The 14,933-nt window shown below is 45.2% G+C and overlaps 1 protein-coding gene across 1 annotated transcript in view; it reads left to right on the top strand.

Annotated features, from left to right (window-relative positions):
- The first annotated feature begins 859 nt into the window (after positions 1 to 859).
- TGFBR2 (transforming growth factor beta receptor 2) overlaps positions 860 to 14,933 on the top strand; it is a 102,858-nt gene continuing 88,784 nt past the window's right edge. Inside the window, exon 1 of the mRNA XM_055136946.1 lies at positions 860 to 992. Within this exon, the coding sequence (XP_054992921.1) occupies positions 899 to 992 (94 nt within the window). The 5' untranslated portion in view covers positions 860 to 898. The remainder of the gene's footprint in view (positions 993 to 14,933) is intronic.

Genomic DNA, 14,933 nt, shown 5'->3' on the forward strand with positions numbered 1-14,933 from the left:
CTGCATTTTAACAAGACACTGTCAGGGGAACCTGATGCACATGAGTGTTCAACGGGGGAAATTTCTGCACTTCGACCCAGTGTAAGAAAAACATTTGGCACGTAACCACGTCTGTATACATAACTGAAGCAAGAGTTTAATGAAGCAATACTTGAATATTTCCTTGGGGGGGGGGAGGTGGCTGGGGGAACATATGCTCAAAACTCATTCGATTTCTGTCTTCCACCCGTGAGTGGCTTCAGACAGCCTGAAAATCCAAACTCCAGAGCCCCTTAGGAGGAGTCTAAGAGAGGTGCCGGCGAGGGGTTCGACGCCAGTGCGGAGGGGGGGCTGCAGGGGTGGGGGGAAAGCACTTCCCCTTTCTGGGCTCGGCCACTTTCTGAAACGTGTGCAGGGAGCCACTTCGGAGGAAGCACGCGGAGCTGGAACGCGCCGAGGGGCAGAGGAAAGTTTGCCCAAAGCCCGGGAGGGGCCGGTCTCGGGGACGTGATTGGCAGTTCGCAGGGAGCCGGGGCTGGAAGCGGCCGAGAGGGAGAAGGCTCCGGGCCGCGCGAGGTCCTGCCCAGCTGTTGGCGAGGAGTTTCCTGTTCCCCCCGCAGCGCCCGGGTGCAGTGGAGTGAGTCACTCGCGCGCCCCGACCGAGGACACCCCCGTGCGCGCACCCGCCCGGGGCCGGAGCCGGCCGTCCCGCGCAGCTCCCCTCGGCCGCCGGGGCCCTGCCCGCGCCTCCGCCGGCCTCCAGGCCCCCACGGCGCCCGCCCGCCCGCCGCCACATCTGGCCGCACCTCTGCCCGGCCGGCCCGGCGCGGGGTCCCGAGCGAGTTGCGCTGCCGGGGCTCGGGGAAGGCGCCGCCCGCCGCGCTCGGGACTCGGTCTATGCGGAGCAGCGGGGGCTGCCATGGGTCGGGGGCTGCTCCGGGGCCTGTGGCCGCTGCACCTCGTCCTGTGGATGCGCATCGCCAGCACGATCTCACCGCACGTTCAGAAGTCGGGTGAGTGCTGCTCTCTCCCCAGCCCCCCAACCCCCCGACCCACCAGCCCGGGCTTGGACTGGGGGTGGGGGGAGGGTGTGCGGCGGGGGGACTCCCCGCCCCTAAGTCACGCTTGACAGGCGGCCGCGGGGAGCGATCAGCGCCCGGGCGGACCCCGAAAAGTTGCTCCCCGGAACAGCGGGCGCCGCGCACCCCGCCCGTGGACCCCGCGAGCCGCCGCGCGCTGCGAGGCTCCGGGAGGACCGAGAAGGCAAAGTTAGAGGCGAGCGGGGCGCGGGGCGCGCTCGGCCCCTGCGCAGCGGGCAGGAAAAGGCGTCGTGCCGGCCGCCTTCGGGCGCACCCCCACCCCCGGAAAGGGAAGTTTGAGAAGTTGGTGTATGCGAACGCGGCGGCGGAGCCGCGTTTTGCACCCGCCGAGGCCCCCCGAAAGCCCCGGGCGCACCTGGAGCCACCGCGGCCCGCCGCGATGCTGCGAGTCCAGCCCGGGCGCGGCCCAGCCGGCCCCGCTCCAGACGCCACCGGCCGGGCGCCGCGCGCCGGGGAAGGGCTGCACATTTCCCCCAGGCCGGCTTCTTGGCCCGGAATCCGTGGATCCGAGTCTCCAGAAAGGAAACAATTTCCCAAGGAATGTTATCTGGCCCCACGGCCCACTTGGCACGGCCGATCCAGGAGTGAGATGGTCAGGTGGCAGGAGGGACTTACGGGCCCAACGCCCACTTGGTGCTGGGCGCCGGGACACCCTGCCAGCCCGGACGCGGGGGGCTCTGCGAAGGTCCTTTGGTAGAAAACCCCAAGGATTAAACTCCTAAACCCTGTGCCCACCTGATTTCTATCTTCAGAGGCTTGTGCGAGGAAGCGAGGGGGAGGGGTGCAGGAAGTGAGTTTTTTCAGAGTTAGTGATGCAAAGAACAGACACCCCATTCCAGCCCACGAATGCCTACATTGAAGTTAGAATGTTTTGTGCCTGTAATCCCGGCACCGTCTGCAGTTCTTGTCCGTGTTCCTGAGTATGTGGCCCACTGTGAAGGCATCAGTTTCCTTATCTGTAAAATTGGTAATGGGTGGGACTGGAGCGATAGTACAGCGTGTAGGGCATTTGCCTTGCACACGGCAGACCCTGGTTCTATTCCCAGCATTCCAAATGGTACCCTGAGCACCGCGAGGGGTAATTCCTGAGTGCAGAGCCGAGAGTGACCCCTGTGCATCGCCGGGTGTGACCCAAAAAGCAAAAAAAAAAAAAAAAAATTGGGTAATGGGTGAGGGATGGGTCACACCCGGTTGTGCTCAGGGCTTACTCCTGACACTGTGCTCAGGGGACTGGGGTACCAAATGTTCCAGAGATCCAACCTTGTCTGCCGCGTGCAAGGCAAGCGTTTTTGTCCCTTTTCTGGCCTCTAGAACCGGGTCATTTGACAGTTCCTTTACAATCTTTTAGCATCCTGGTCCTCCTCCCTCTTTGGCGATGTGGAGCTACTCATGTTTAAGTTTGGTATGAAATGTGGATTGACAGCCCACCTCTGCCAGGGCTGCAGACTGACTGACTCCACCTTAGGTTCTAAATGGTACTTCTCAGTACCGATAAAAATGGGTTGAAAACTTTTTTAAAAACTGTTTTCTATTGAAAGATCATGGGAGGTATTAAATGGAATGAGGAAGGACTACTTACTGTAAACAAAAAATTCTAATACAAATTTTCAAGTTCTACAATTGAGTAAAATCTGTTCCCTCCTGGGATGCTTGCTTTCTTTCTTTCTTTCTTTCTTTCTTTCTTTCTTTCTTTCTTTCTTTCTTTCTTTCTTTCTTTCTTTCTTTCTTTCTTTCTTTCTTTCTTTCTTTCTTTCTTTCTTTCTTTCTTTTTCTCTCTTTTCTTTCTCTCTCTTTCTTTCTCTCTTTCTCTCTTTCTTCCTTCCTTTTTCTTTTTCCCTCCCTCCCTCCCTCCCTTCCTGCCTTCCTGCCTTCCTGCCTTCCTCCTTCCTTTTTGTTTTTGGGCAGCTCCGGGCAGTACTCAGGGCTTAATCCTGGCTCTGCTCACAGAAATCCCTCCTGGTGGGCTCAGAGGACCATATGGGTTGCTGGGGATTGAACCTGGGGTCAGCTGCATTCAAGGCAAACTCTTTAAGAGGTGCTCCTGTCATTCTGGCTCCTCTTCTGGGATGTTTTCTTTTCCTGGCAATATCAGCAAGTGTTTTACCTGCCTCTGATTGGACTCCAGACTCCTAGGAACAAAGTTACATTTTACTGACAAATATTTTTTAATGGCGTCCGTAATTTTCTATGCATATTAAAATGTATGAGAACTTTTGCATCACATTATGAAAGGAAATTAGTGAGCCTGATTTTCCTAGGATTTGTTTACAGGGATAATATTTATGACTTGCAGTTGCAGACTCAATAGTTCTTAAGTCAGTTTCATTTCATCTGTATACACACTTTTAAACAATTAGCTTAAAAGCCTAGTGACTTTTTATTTGGGCTTTTAAGCAGGTTTACAAAACGCACAGAATCCTTGTCTTTATGGAATGAAAGATTTCAAATGGTTGAAATTAGAAATCATTTTGAGTTTGCATTCATTTTAAGTTTTTGAAGCTGGTTGGAAGTAAAAGGTTGCTATACTGAAGACAGGAAACCTGATCCATCCATTTGCATTTTGATTTTCCATGGTTTCAAGTTTTTCCTGACATAATTGGTAAACTGTCAAAACGTTTTGCAAGACATTTTCATAAGATATGAGTAAATGAGGATGTTTATAACATACTGTTAGGTTACCAAAAAATACTGTTTTCTGTTTAGTATATTGCAAAGTGGACAAAGGATATCAGCATATGAATAAACTTCAGTAAGAAATACTTTCAAAATGTTGAGTTTGATGTAATAGACTCACATTTTTAATGCTCAAAAACTACTCTTGTGGGGAAAATGTCAAATGTTGGAGAAAAACACCCTCAGATCTGAAAATAAAGTATTTGACTTTTATTTTTCAAATACTTAACAAGAGATTATTGTTGAGGACTGCATGCTGTTAAAAGTCAGTAAGGATAAACTTCTTTCCTGATGATGTTAATGATCTGCTTATTTTGTCAGGGTTAGTGATTAGAAATCACTAGGCCCATCTTTTGATCTTTGGTCTATTTGCTTTTGTTCCCAGAAAACACATTCTCACCTCTAGGTCACGTCATTTAATAGCATCATAGTTTTAACCAATTATGGTTCATACAAAATACTCATCAGCTTTGGAATAGACTTATTGCCTCCACTTAGGTCCCTGGCTTGATAAGCCCTCATCGTCTTTGTAGTCAGATAGCTGCTACTCCTCCCTCCCTCCCTCCCTCCCTCCCTTCCTTCCTTCCTTCCTTCCTCCCTTCCTTCCTTCCTTCCTTCCTTCCTTCCTTCCTTCCTTCCTTCCTTCCTTCCTTCCTTCCTTCCTTCCTTCCTTCCTTCCTTCTATCCTTCCTCCCTTCCTTCCTTCCTTCCTTCCTTCCTTCCTTCCTTCCTTCCTTCCTTCCTTCCTTCCTTCCTTCCTTCCTTCCTTCCTTCCTTCCTTCCTCCCTCCCCCTCCCTCCCTCCCTTTCTCCCTTCCTCCCTCCCTTTCTCCCTTCCTTCTTCCCTCCCTCCCTTCCTCCTGTCCTCTTATCTCTTCTACTCACATACCTTTCCTTCCTCCCTTCCTTCTTCCTTGGTGTGTGTGTGGCGGGGGGGAGCTGGGGGGATAATCCATCAAACTCATGAGTTACTCCTGTCTGCTGTGCTGGGGTCACTTTTGGTGGGCTTTGGGGGCCATATGGGGTGCCAGGAAATGAACTTGCATTGGCTGTATGCCAGACAAGTGCCTTGCCTGCAATGCTATCTCTCATACCCCCTGCTACATATTTTGTACTTAAGTTTGCCAATTTCTTGATATTTTAATTCTGTTTTTCCAATAAAGAGTAAAACTTCATAGATGCCATTTTAAAAAGTGGTTATTGCTCATTAGTAATAGTGATTGTTGGATTTTCCTATACCACCAGCAGGATGCACAGTCCTGGCCTCATGTTCTGATGAGTCAGACAAGCCTTTTGCCCACACTGAATGTAAGGTGTGCATGGTGTAAGAGGGACAGGAAAGGATGCGTATTTTAACTGCACTTAAACAATAATTGAATACAATTGAATACCGGTGGCTTATGTTCTCGAACCCCTAGCCCCCTTTCAAACATTCATTTTGTGCCAAATATACTAGAAGTGGGTGCATGTTGAAAGTTTTCCTTCTCAGTCCCCATATTCTCCCTCTGAACAGATACTTTTCCATGGGTCTAGTGTTTCTAGGCCTGCTTTGTATCGGGTCCCTTGTCAGCCCCCTTAATTCTCCATTCTGCAGGCAGCACGGCGAATGCACTGACACGTAGAGTACAAGCATTGGGATCAGAGCTGCCCGTTTAAAAGTTATGCCGATTACTGCATTTGGCTTTACTCCAGTCCTCAATACCTTCCCTTACCTGAGAAATGAGTCTTAGGGAGTCCTGGTGAGGGTTAAATCAAATAGCACTTCGGCATGTTTTAACAGTGTTGCAGCATAACAAGTCCGCAGTAAATATCAGCTTCTGTTATTATGGTTAAGTCTTTAATCACTGCTCCAGAGTCCAGCGATGGGTCTGATTCTGCAGCCTCCTGCCCGGCAAACTCACTCCACACTTCTCATCCGGCCGACACACCCTGCACACGGTGTAGGCAGCTGTGCCTCATTCACACTCTGTCCGTTACCTGTTCTGACTCCGCTACCTGACTAAATTCCGCCCATTTTTATGACTTAACTGAAGTGGCACCATAAGGAAGCATGTTTGAATGCTCCCACTTGAACCGATTGTCCCCTTCTGGTACAGGCTATTTTCTTAGCTGGTCATAACAGTAAGCCCAAGTTAGAGCTTTATGCACACCCTCCTGTTCCATTACACCTTTCACTCTCTCGAAAACCCAGAGTGTGTCATCATTTCTTTATCTGCAGGCTCTTCCATGGTGCCTGGCATACCAATTAGCCCCGAGGAAATGCTGAGCTGAGCCTCCAGTTCATCTCACTAGTTACTACATACAAGTTGAATATTTGAGCAGCGTGGTCACTATTATCCCGTTGCTCATCGATTTGCTCGTGTGGGCACCAGTAACGTCTCCATTGTGAGACTTATTGTTACTGTTTTTGGCATATCAAATATGCCATGGGTAGCTTGCCAGGCTCTGCCATGCAGGTGAGATACTCTCGGTAGCTTGCCGGGCTCTCCAAGAGGGGTGGAGGAATCGAACCTAGGTCAGCTGCATGCAAGGCAAATGCCCTGCTGCTGTGCTAGCGTGGTAGGCAATGTTTATGGGGACTTTGGTCTGAATGTTAAGATCTTTTAGCATTTAATTTTTTCCTCTCTAGTGTTAAGGTACCAGAAACTGAACCATTCACTCTATCATTTGAGCCTTATTCCTGGCCTCTACCTATTTTATTTTATTTTTTAAGTGTGGGGGTGGGGGCACAAGCCCAGGACCTCACATAAGAAGAGGCATGTGGACTCTACCACTAAGCCATATCTCTGTTCCTGAAGATCTTTGTTTTTGATGAGAATGGAATCTGACCAAAGAGACTATTTGTCATTTGCTCTTTAGCAAACATGATGGAAAGCCCTCACAGATTTCTCCCAATCTCGTTTCTTTTCTTTCTTTTTTTTTTTTTTTTGGAGGGGGAGGAGGCATACCTGGCAATGCTCACTCAGGGCAACTCCTGACTGCACACAGGAATTATTCCTGGTGGGACTCAGGGAACCATTTGCAATGATAAGGATCCAGTCAAGGCAAGCACCATACTGCTATACTACTACTCTGGCTCCATCACCCAACCTCTTTGATTGTCCATTTTGAAATTTGGTGTAAGGCATTCAAAGCCATTATGGCAAGGTTGTTTTAAATTATTTAGGACTGGAGGGATGGTTCAGGGATAAGGTTCTTGCCTTGCATGCTGCTCCTCTAGGTTTGGTCTCCTGTCCTGTCTTCCCCCAACCCTAGCAATGCCAGGAGTGACCCCTGAGTGTAGAACCAGAGGAATCCCTGAGCACGTTGGTGCTCCAGTTCTTTGAATTACCTCCCCAGCTCATGATACAACTTAAAAGTTCCATCCAAGACATTTTCCAGTAAACACCGCATTCTTTTTTTTTCTAGAAATTTATCAAAAGGAGAGTTTCATTAAAAATGAATTACTGAATTCTGAATTTGGTTTTAATGGTCTCTTTTCCCTGTCAGGGTTTTATGTTTTGGTTTATAAGCAAAGCAAGTAGCTCTAGGGGAAGTGTGATCCTGTAGCAGCCACTGACTGGAGAGCAGTGTGGGTATTATTTAGATCTGTAACCCCCCCAAACAGTTTTAAATAAGATACAGAGGAACCACACTTCTGGCTTTGGTGTGGCATTATTTCACCAACTTCTGTATTAAGACCTAACAGTGTCACCTTGCTAGCTTCTGCCAGTGAAGTCTTCCTCTACAGCTTTTACAGATTTAACTGTTTATTGTCAGTAGAAATGATTTAGCAGATTGACTGTGGAAGGAGGAAAGCTCCCACTTATTTTGCACATCCTTTTTGCCTTGTAATACTTTACTCATTGGGCACTTGTTGCTTCTGACTAGAACAGGATACTTCTTTGCCTGGAATTCAGAAGGTTTGAAATATGGAACAGGTAAAATGACTTATCTCAGGGATAAAAGGGGAGAGAAGACATTTGAGAATCTGGTATGAGTCAGCAGCTTGACCTGGATTATCTAATTTAATCTTCAGAAGGAGCTTTCAAGATAAGTTTTCCTAGCTTTATTTTGTAAATGCAGAAGGGTTTCTTTGAGGTTTGCCACTCCATGTATGTGTAAATTCTAAGTTTACACTGCCTGTGTTCAATAGGCTCTTTTTACATGCATGTAAGAGTGTGTGTGTGTGTGTGTGTGTGTGTGTGTGTCTGTGTCTGTGTGTGCACACGCGCCTAGTGTATGCATATACCCATGTGTGGGTTCCAAGATAGGGACTGAGTAAATGGACCATCATATTTAAGAAAGGGGAAACTTGTCACCTCATATCAATCATCAATTCAACTCCCCTGGTCTTATGATTTGCTTTCCTAGTATGCTCTGTCTTCTTCCTGATTGCCGTTCTACCACTGGAAATCAAGAGAGGGCAGAGTCTGTTTGCGTAAGGTATTTTGTAGTTTCTACTCTAGTTGTAGCACCCATTGGTGGGGTCCACTGCAGATAAGAAATGGTCCAGAGTTTGACTATTTATAAATGGTCCAGAGTTTGACCATTTATAGCAGTTGGATATACACTCTTTTCAAAGAGGTAGTTTATACACCCCACATCCTGTGAGTGTCTGGCCAGCATCTGTATAGGGGGCTCAGAATATCTGTTGATGAAGGTAGGGATAGAGAATTTATTCAGCTTTACCAAAGGGGTCTGTTTGCCTTTTGAGGTTCAACTAATTTGAAAATTTGTTGGTGGTTAAGATTGTTTGCACATCACGATAGAATCTGCTTTGACTTGACGTGGATCAACTCTTTAGATCTTGGTGATTGATTTAGGGCAGTTTGTGTGTAGTCAGCTTAGAGATCCTTAGCCTGTGTTTCATTTCCAGTGCCAAAGCTCCAGATCATGAGAATGGATTTAGCTGCAGGGCAAGTGCCTGTGACTGGCGAGATTCTGCCTGAGAAAAGCTCTCTGCTGTTAAGACATGTGGCTCTTTCCCCCTTCTCCACCCCCAAGATGAGATATTTCCTTCCAAGTGTTTCTAGCTCAATGAATATATAATCCCAGTATATGGGTAAAGAGGTCTTGGCACTGGGCATTTAGAAGATGGTACTTTTATTTCTCTCTACTAGAACTTTATCCCTGGATTGAGGAGACTCCTGGCCTCCAACTCCAAATTCATTTTGTTTTTGAGATTGCATTGTCTGTATATGAAAACCTGATGAGCCAGACTGGCTTCTGAACCCTCTGTGGATCCTTGGGTCCATTTTCCTGAGGGTCTCCAAAGGACTGCTGTGTAGCTGTGTGTGTGGGGAGGTGCAAGTGCTTATGATGTACTCGTTCATCTCACAAGCTCCCTCTTGATGTCAGTTGGTGGAACAGGCAGGCTATGGAAACCGTTTTCTGGCCTGTTCTTGGAATGCGTTTCTTCCTACCTCCTAGTTGTATGGAGGGACTTGCAGTATTTCATGAGTCTTGATTTTATAAGACCTTGTGAAAAATCTACTTGCCCATCAAAGTAGAAGAATGATGCCTCTTCGGGGCGAACCTCCTAAGTATTCTCAGGTATGCCTTAGTGCTAGGGCCTGTGATGTGCTGCTGCCTGGGGCCAGGGGAACTGAGGCCACAGGGGGCCACCTCTGCATGCAGTGCACAGGTGCCTGTAGGAATTCAGCCTCTACCCAGTGGGCCTGAAGGGCTGCGAATATGTGTTGCCAGGGATTGAACTTGGGGCCTCTACTTTTAGGGCATGTAATCTAGTCCTCTAAACTATCTCCCTCACCCAGTGAAAACTATTTTATTGGATGGTTTCTTCGCTTGTTGTGTAACTTTCAGTATTTTGACGTGTGGTAGCTGGCCCTCCAGAGTCCTGAGCCTTTCAGTGAGGACTCAGTCTGACATCACCACATTCCTTGGCAGAGGTGTTGGGTACAACATTTGTTTTGTTAATTGTATCTTGTTTTCCCTGGAGCGAAAGAGATTGCTCACTATGAAAATGTTAAGAGTTATTTGTGATCCTAGTGTTATCTTCCCTTTGGAGGCAAAAAAAAAATAAAATCAGTTTTCCATAGTTTGTGAAACTTTAATTTCAGTTATTGGTCATGTTCTGCCCTCATCGTTTATACACATGTAGAAAAAAAAATCCACTTTTTTTTTTGTAGTTCTTAAATTACGGAACAATAAAAATAAATAGTGAAGGGTGTCCTCTTCTACAATTGTCAGTACTTAATATGAGGGTCCCTGGCTAGCTCAAGTCTATTTGAGGGAAATAAGAATATTAGAACTGTGTAAAAAATGGAAATTGGGCCAGAGAGATAGTACAGCTGGTAGAGCATTTGCCTTGCATGCACCAGACCCAAGTGTGATTCCTGATACCTCATAGGTCCTTCAAGCCCTTTCAGGAGTGATCCCTGCATGTAGAGCCAGGACTAAGGTGTGACCTCCAAACAAACACATACACACAGAAAACCTAAAAGCTCTTCTGATGCTACAAAAGGCAAAGGGTTGTCAAAACTATGCATGCTGAAGAACAAGAAGTTAGGCAGAACTCACATAATTGTTTCTGAGGAAAAATAAGAGGCGTATTTTCAGTCCATGCTACAACACCTTTTTCCCATCTATTACAGCTGCAAATCCTTACACAGAATTCACTGACTGTGGAAAAAACTCACTCGCTGCTGGTGGATGACTACTGGTCATTTTCCAGCTCTGCAAAGCGTTTCTAGGGAAGTGGGGCTTATGTTTTCTGAGGGTGTTGTTCTGCTTTTGAGCGGAAACTTCTCAAAACACTTCATGGACCATATGGGTTCCCTCATGATGATTTTTAGCCGTCCCATACTGATACCCTGCTACTGTCTGGAGGAGACTGAGCACTGCACATATGTTATTTACTCTTCAAAGCCTTTATTTGCGGTAGATTTTATAATGCTCATTATAAGTCCTGTAGGTATTAGGATACCTGATTAAGGACACCCAGTTAGCAAATGATGATGCTGGTTTTGGAACCAAGACAGTCTGGTTTGGAAGCTTCTGTCCTAATTGTTCTTAGGAGATGAAATTATTTCAGTTAACCTCGATCATTTCCCCATTATAGCACGGGTAATGGGAAACTCTAAAGAACAAGTAATTATCCAAATAATTTGTTTTTGTTTATAATACTCTATCTTTTCGGTTTAATAGAATAAACTGGGTCATGTACCAGATGATCAGACATCACGTTTGCCTTATTGACTTCAGTGGAAAAATGAAATATATACCAGGTGATGGATGAATCTTTATCGTTGACTCATGGAACAGTTATGGTATCCAGACTTTAGGTACTCTGAGTAAAGCAGGAACTTTATTCGGATGGGTTGAGGAAATTGAAAAATGTATATGGGAGCATGTTTATCCCCTTAAACATATCATATATATGTAGTATATATACATAATAATAATATATATATGGAATGCCAGAGAGAGTTTGCTATGAATGATGGTATGTAGTCTGCCTGCTCCCCGGTATGAGCCCCTGTCCTGGCTCTGGATGGGACTGTGGCAAAGTAGTAACGGAGTGTTATAAAATTAAACAATATTTTTGAAATCATGTGAAGTTCAGAATCTAAGAGCTCACATATGAATAAACTTGATAGAGGTTTTGTCAATTCAAAGACAGTTCAAATATTTGTAACGCTACTTGACAATGAATTATGAAACTATTCCAAGTTATTCAAGAATCAATTACAAATTCTGATCAGTTGTTCTAGAGGTAAGACTGAATTCCTTTTCATTTCTCCATAGAGAATATATTATTGGGAAGTTTGTCAAAGAACATGCAATTAAAATGTAACGCAAATACTTCAGATGTATATTTGGTTGCTTAGTAAAGATGCATCTTTTCCTCCAAACGTTTTATTTGTGGTATTTATACATTTTAAAATTTATAGTTTGTAGGATGCCATTTTGAATTCATCTAGTCACCTATTCCCTTCCATATCTAAATATCTTTTTGTAATCTTTGTGTTTCTTGAAGAGTGCTGAAAAAATTATTACCTTGAGCTTCCATAAAATGCAACTCCTTGGCTAATGCTAGGACTTGAATATGAGCTTAGTAAATTTTAAATGCCTCCCCTCTTCCCTCCCAATTTACAGATAGAAGTCTGAGTTGTTATGACACCAAAGCAAATTTATTTCCCATTTATGTAAACCTTTTGTCATTTTCTTAAGTTAGAGGCCTCAGGCCAAGTAAAAAAGAAGATGCAAATAAGCAACTCTTTACAAATCCATGATCTTGAATGAAACATAACCCAGGCCTGACCCTTAGTTTGAGACTAAGATGCGCTGGAGACAGCTGGTGAAAACTGTAATGTGTGTCAGAGCCAGGGTTTCTGGGTGCCATGCTTCAGCCCCTTATCTCCTCTGGGTTCCATTTTTCTTCTATAATATATGACATGAATTGGCCTATATGGGGATGGAGAGAGTACAGAGGGTTGGCTGACACACGGCTGACCCAAATTCCATCCCCAGAATCACATATAGTAGTAGTAAGCCCTGCCAGGAGTGATCCCAGAGCACGGAGTCTGGAATAAACCCTGAGCACAGTTGGGAGTGATAGAAAACAAAAAAGAACGAGTATTGGGCTAGATAATTTTTAAAAAATTTCCTCTTTGAAGCATTTTATTCTGTACATTTTTAGAAGGATTCAATGAAGTTGTCTTAGAAAACTTATTTCATTATTAGAGAAAAACCACCAAAATTTAGTCCAAAGCCAGAGTGGTAGCTCAAGGGGGTCAGAGCCTTACAGCTAAGTTTGATCCCTGATAGCTTGTGGCTCCCTGAGCAGCAGTGGGGTCCCCATGGATGCCCCCAAGCACTGCCAGACCCTATATTGAATGCCCCAGCCTAGTTCTCTGAGTGTAGCGCAGAGTGGCCCTGGGACCCCACTGAGCACATCGTAGGAGCTGCCCACCCTCCCCCAAAAGATCATCACAAGTCAGAAACTGACAAACCACCGGTACAGATTTGGAATTTGTTGAAGATGTTCATTATTTTAAAAAGGAAAGAGAAGCCCTAGTTATTTTGAAAATGTCCTAGGGCAGGTGCCTGAACACACATCCTGACAAAATAGCATGTTTACTGCAGTTGGCACTCATGCTTTGCTGAAGAAAAGCCTTTCTTGGCTTTGGTGGTCAGACCATTCCTCTTTGGTTAATTATGGTGCTTTCTTTCTTCCCTTCCGCCCCATGGGTAAAAGTGTCCGTGAAGGTTTTTTGTTGTTTTTGTTTTTAAAGGTGAAACACTGTGAAATGCTTTGCCATGTCTTGGGAGAGAAAGCCCCATGGACTTCTCTCTTTGGGTGGGAAGGAAACGTGTCAATATAATTAGTTTTTCTTTGCCCTTCAAAGATAGCCTCACCAGGATTCTTAAAATATTCCCAGCAAAGGTAGAATTTGCTTCCATCATCACAGTACTGTTTTCTTCCAGAGCTTCGTCTGGTAGATACTGTTCACAGCAGGGCAGGCCTCTGCCAGCTGCAGCTCTGAAGGACTCCTTTGTGGCCACATAAGCATTTACGTTTTAGCTTCTAAAACTCATTGTTTGGGAAAGAAAAGACAATATGATAAAATGTGTCCTTGAGGATTGAAGAGATATTACAGTGGGCAAGGCGCTTGCCTTGCACACATCTTACTTGAATTTGATCTTTGGCATCCCTTATGGTCCCCCCCCACTAGGAGAGATCCCTGAGCAAAGAGCCAGGAGTAAGTCCTGATCACAACTGGCAGTGTTACCATCCCCCAAAATTAAAAAAATAAACAACCCAAGAAAGTGTGCCCTTGAAATATGTGAAAAGCAGTAGCATATTTTATATGACCTAGTCGGGAGTATCTTAAATTATATAATTATATAATAGTTTCTAAAAATATCAACCCATGCTACATCTTCTTTTAGTCATCAATTCTATTAGAGGGACCAGAGAAGTTGTACTATGGGTACAGAGCTTGCTTTCCAAGTGGCTGACCTGGGTTTGATCCCCAACACCCCACAAAGGTCCCCTGAGCACTACTAGGACTAATCTCTGAGCACAGAGCCAGAAGTAAGCCCTGACAAAAGCTAGTTGTAGCCCCCAAATCCCAAATTAAGTAAATTCCATTATAGATAAGCATATAATTTTGATGTCTTCACTTATGCACTGTTAATTGTAATAAGCAGTGGGCCTGTCCATCTCTTTGTGGTTCTCTTCTGTTTTCTGTCACCTCTAGCTAGCTGCCCAGCTTGTACTCCTTCTCATCCCTTAAGAAACCATTTTACCATCATTTACCTTTTTGTCAGTTAAATAATATATATTGAGACCCCAGTTTTACACCCTGATTGGGAAAAAAAAGCTTTGATAATTGTGTCTAAAGCTGTTCCAGTTACCTTGTTCTTCTTAGGTAGGGTCAGGAACCGGAACCATTAGCATCAGTGAAGATTTATTAAAAGTGCAAAGCATTGAGCCTTTTCACAAACCAGCTGCATGGGACTGCATACTTTAAACGAGATCCCCAGGTGATTTCTGTGTGCACTGAAGTTAGAGAAGCACTGTGTTCACAGCATTAATACATGTTTCACAGAGGAGTTGAATACGTAGAGATTTCAGTGGAACCAATTAGACTTGCTTCTCTCACCGACGAAGGCAAGGAGTCCAGGAAGGTTCCTGGTAGTGTGATGAGGGTCTTTGGGCTCCCAGGCTACCTGTCTCCTCCCCCTGATTTTTCATTTGTTTGATTTTGGATTTTAGTTTTGTGCCACATCCACCAATATTCAATTCAAGGTTTACTCCGGGTGGTGCTCAGGGGTTCAGATGGGGTGCTGAGGATTGAACCTGGGTCAGCCACGTGCAAGGCAAACATGTTACCTGCAGTACTATCTATTTTTCTGGCTTGGTAAGGCCCCTTGTAACAGTGAGAATAAATGAGTGTGGCAGAAGAGAGAATGCACAAGGTTGACTAATGAGTCAGTTCTCACCAAGTTGGTTTCCCAAAGCATCACTCTGCTGAAAGTCCCTTGAGCACCAGCAGTAGAATCCAGAGATCTATGCTCTACTGAGCTTGCCGTATTCATTACAGATTCTCTATAGGCATTGAATCACAGAGCACCTTGACATTTGTAGGCCTTAATTAAGTTTGGAACTATTTTACTGTGGCTTTTCTTAAAATATGGAGTACTTTGTTATACACAGTATATATACCAAATG

Source organism: Sorex araneus, chromosome 4, assembly GCF_027595985.1.
Source record: "Sorex araneus isolate mSorAra2 chromosome 4, mSorAra2.pri, whole genome shotgun sequence".
NCBI lineage: Eukaryota > Metazoa > Chordata > Mammalia > Eulipotyphla > Soricidae > Sorex > Sorex araneus.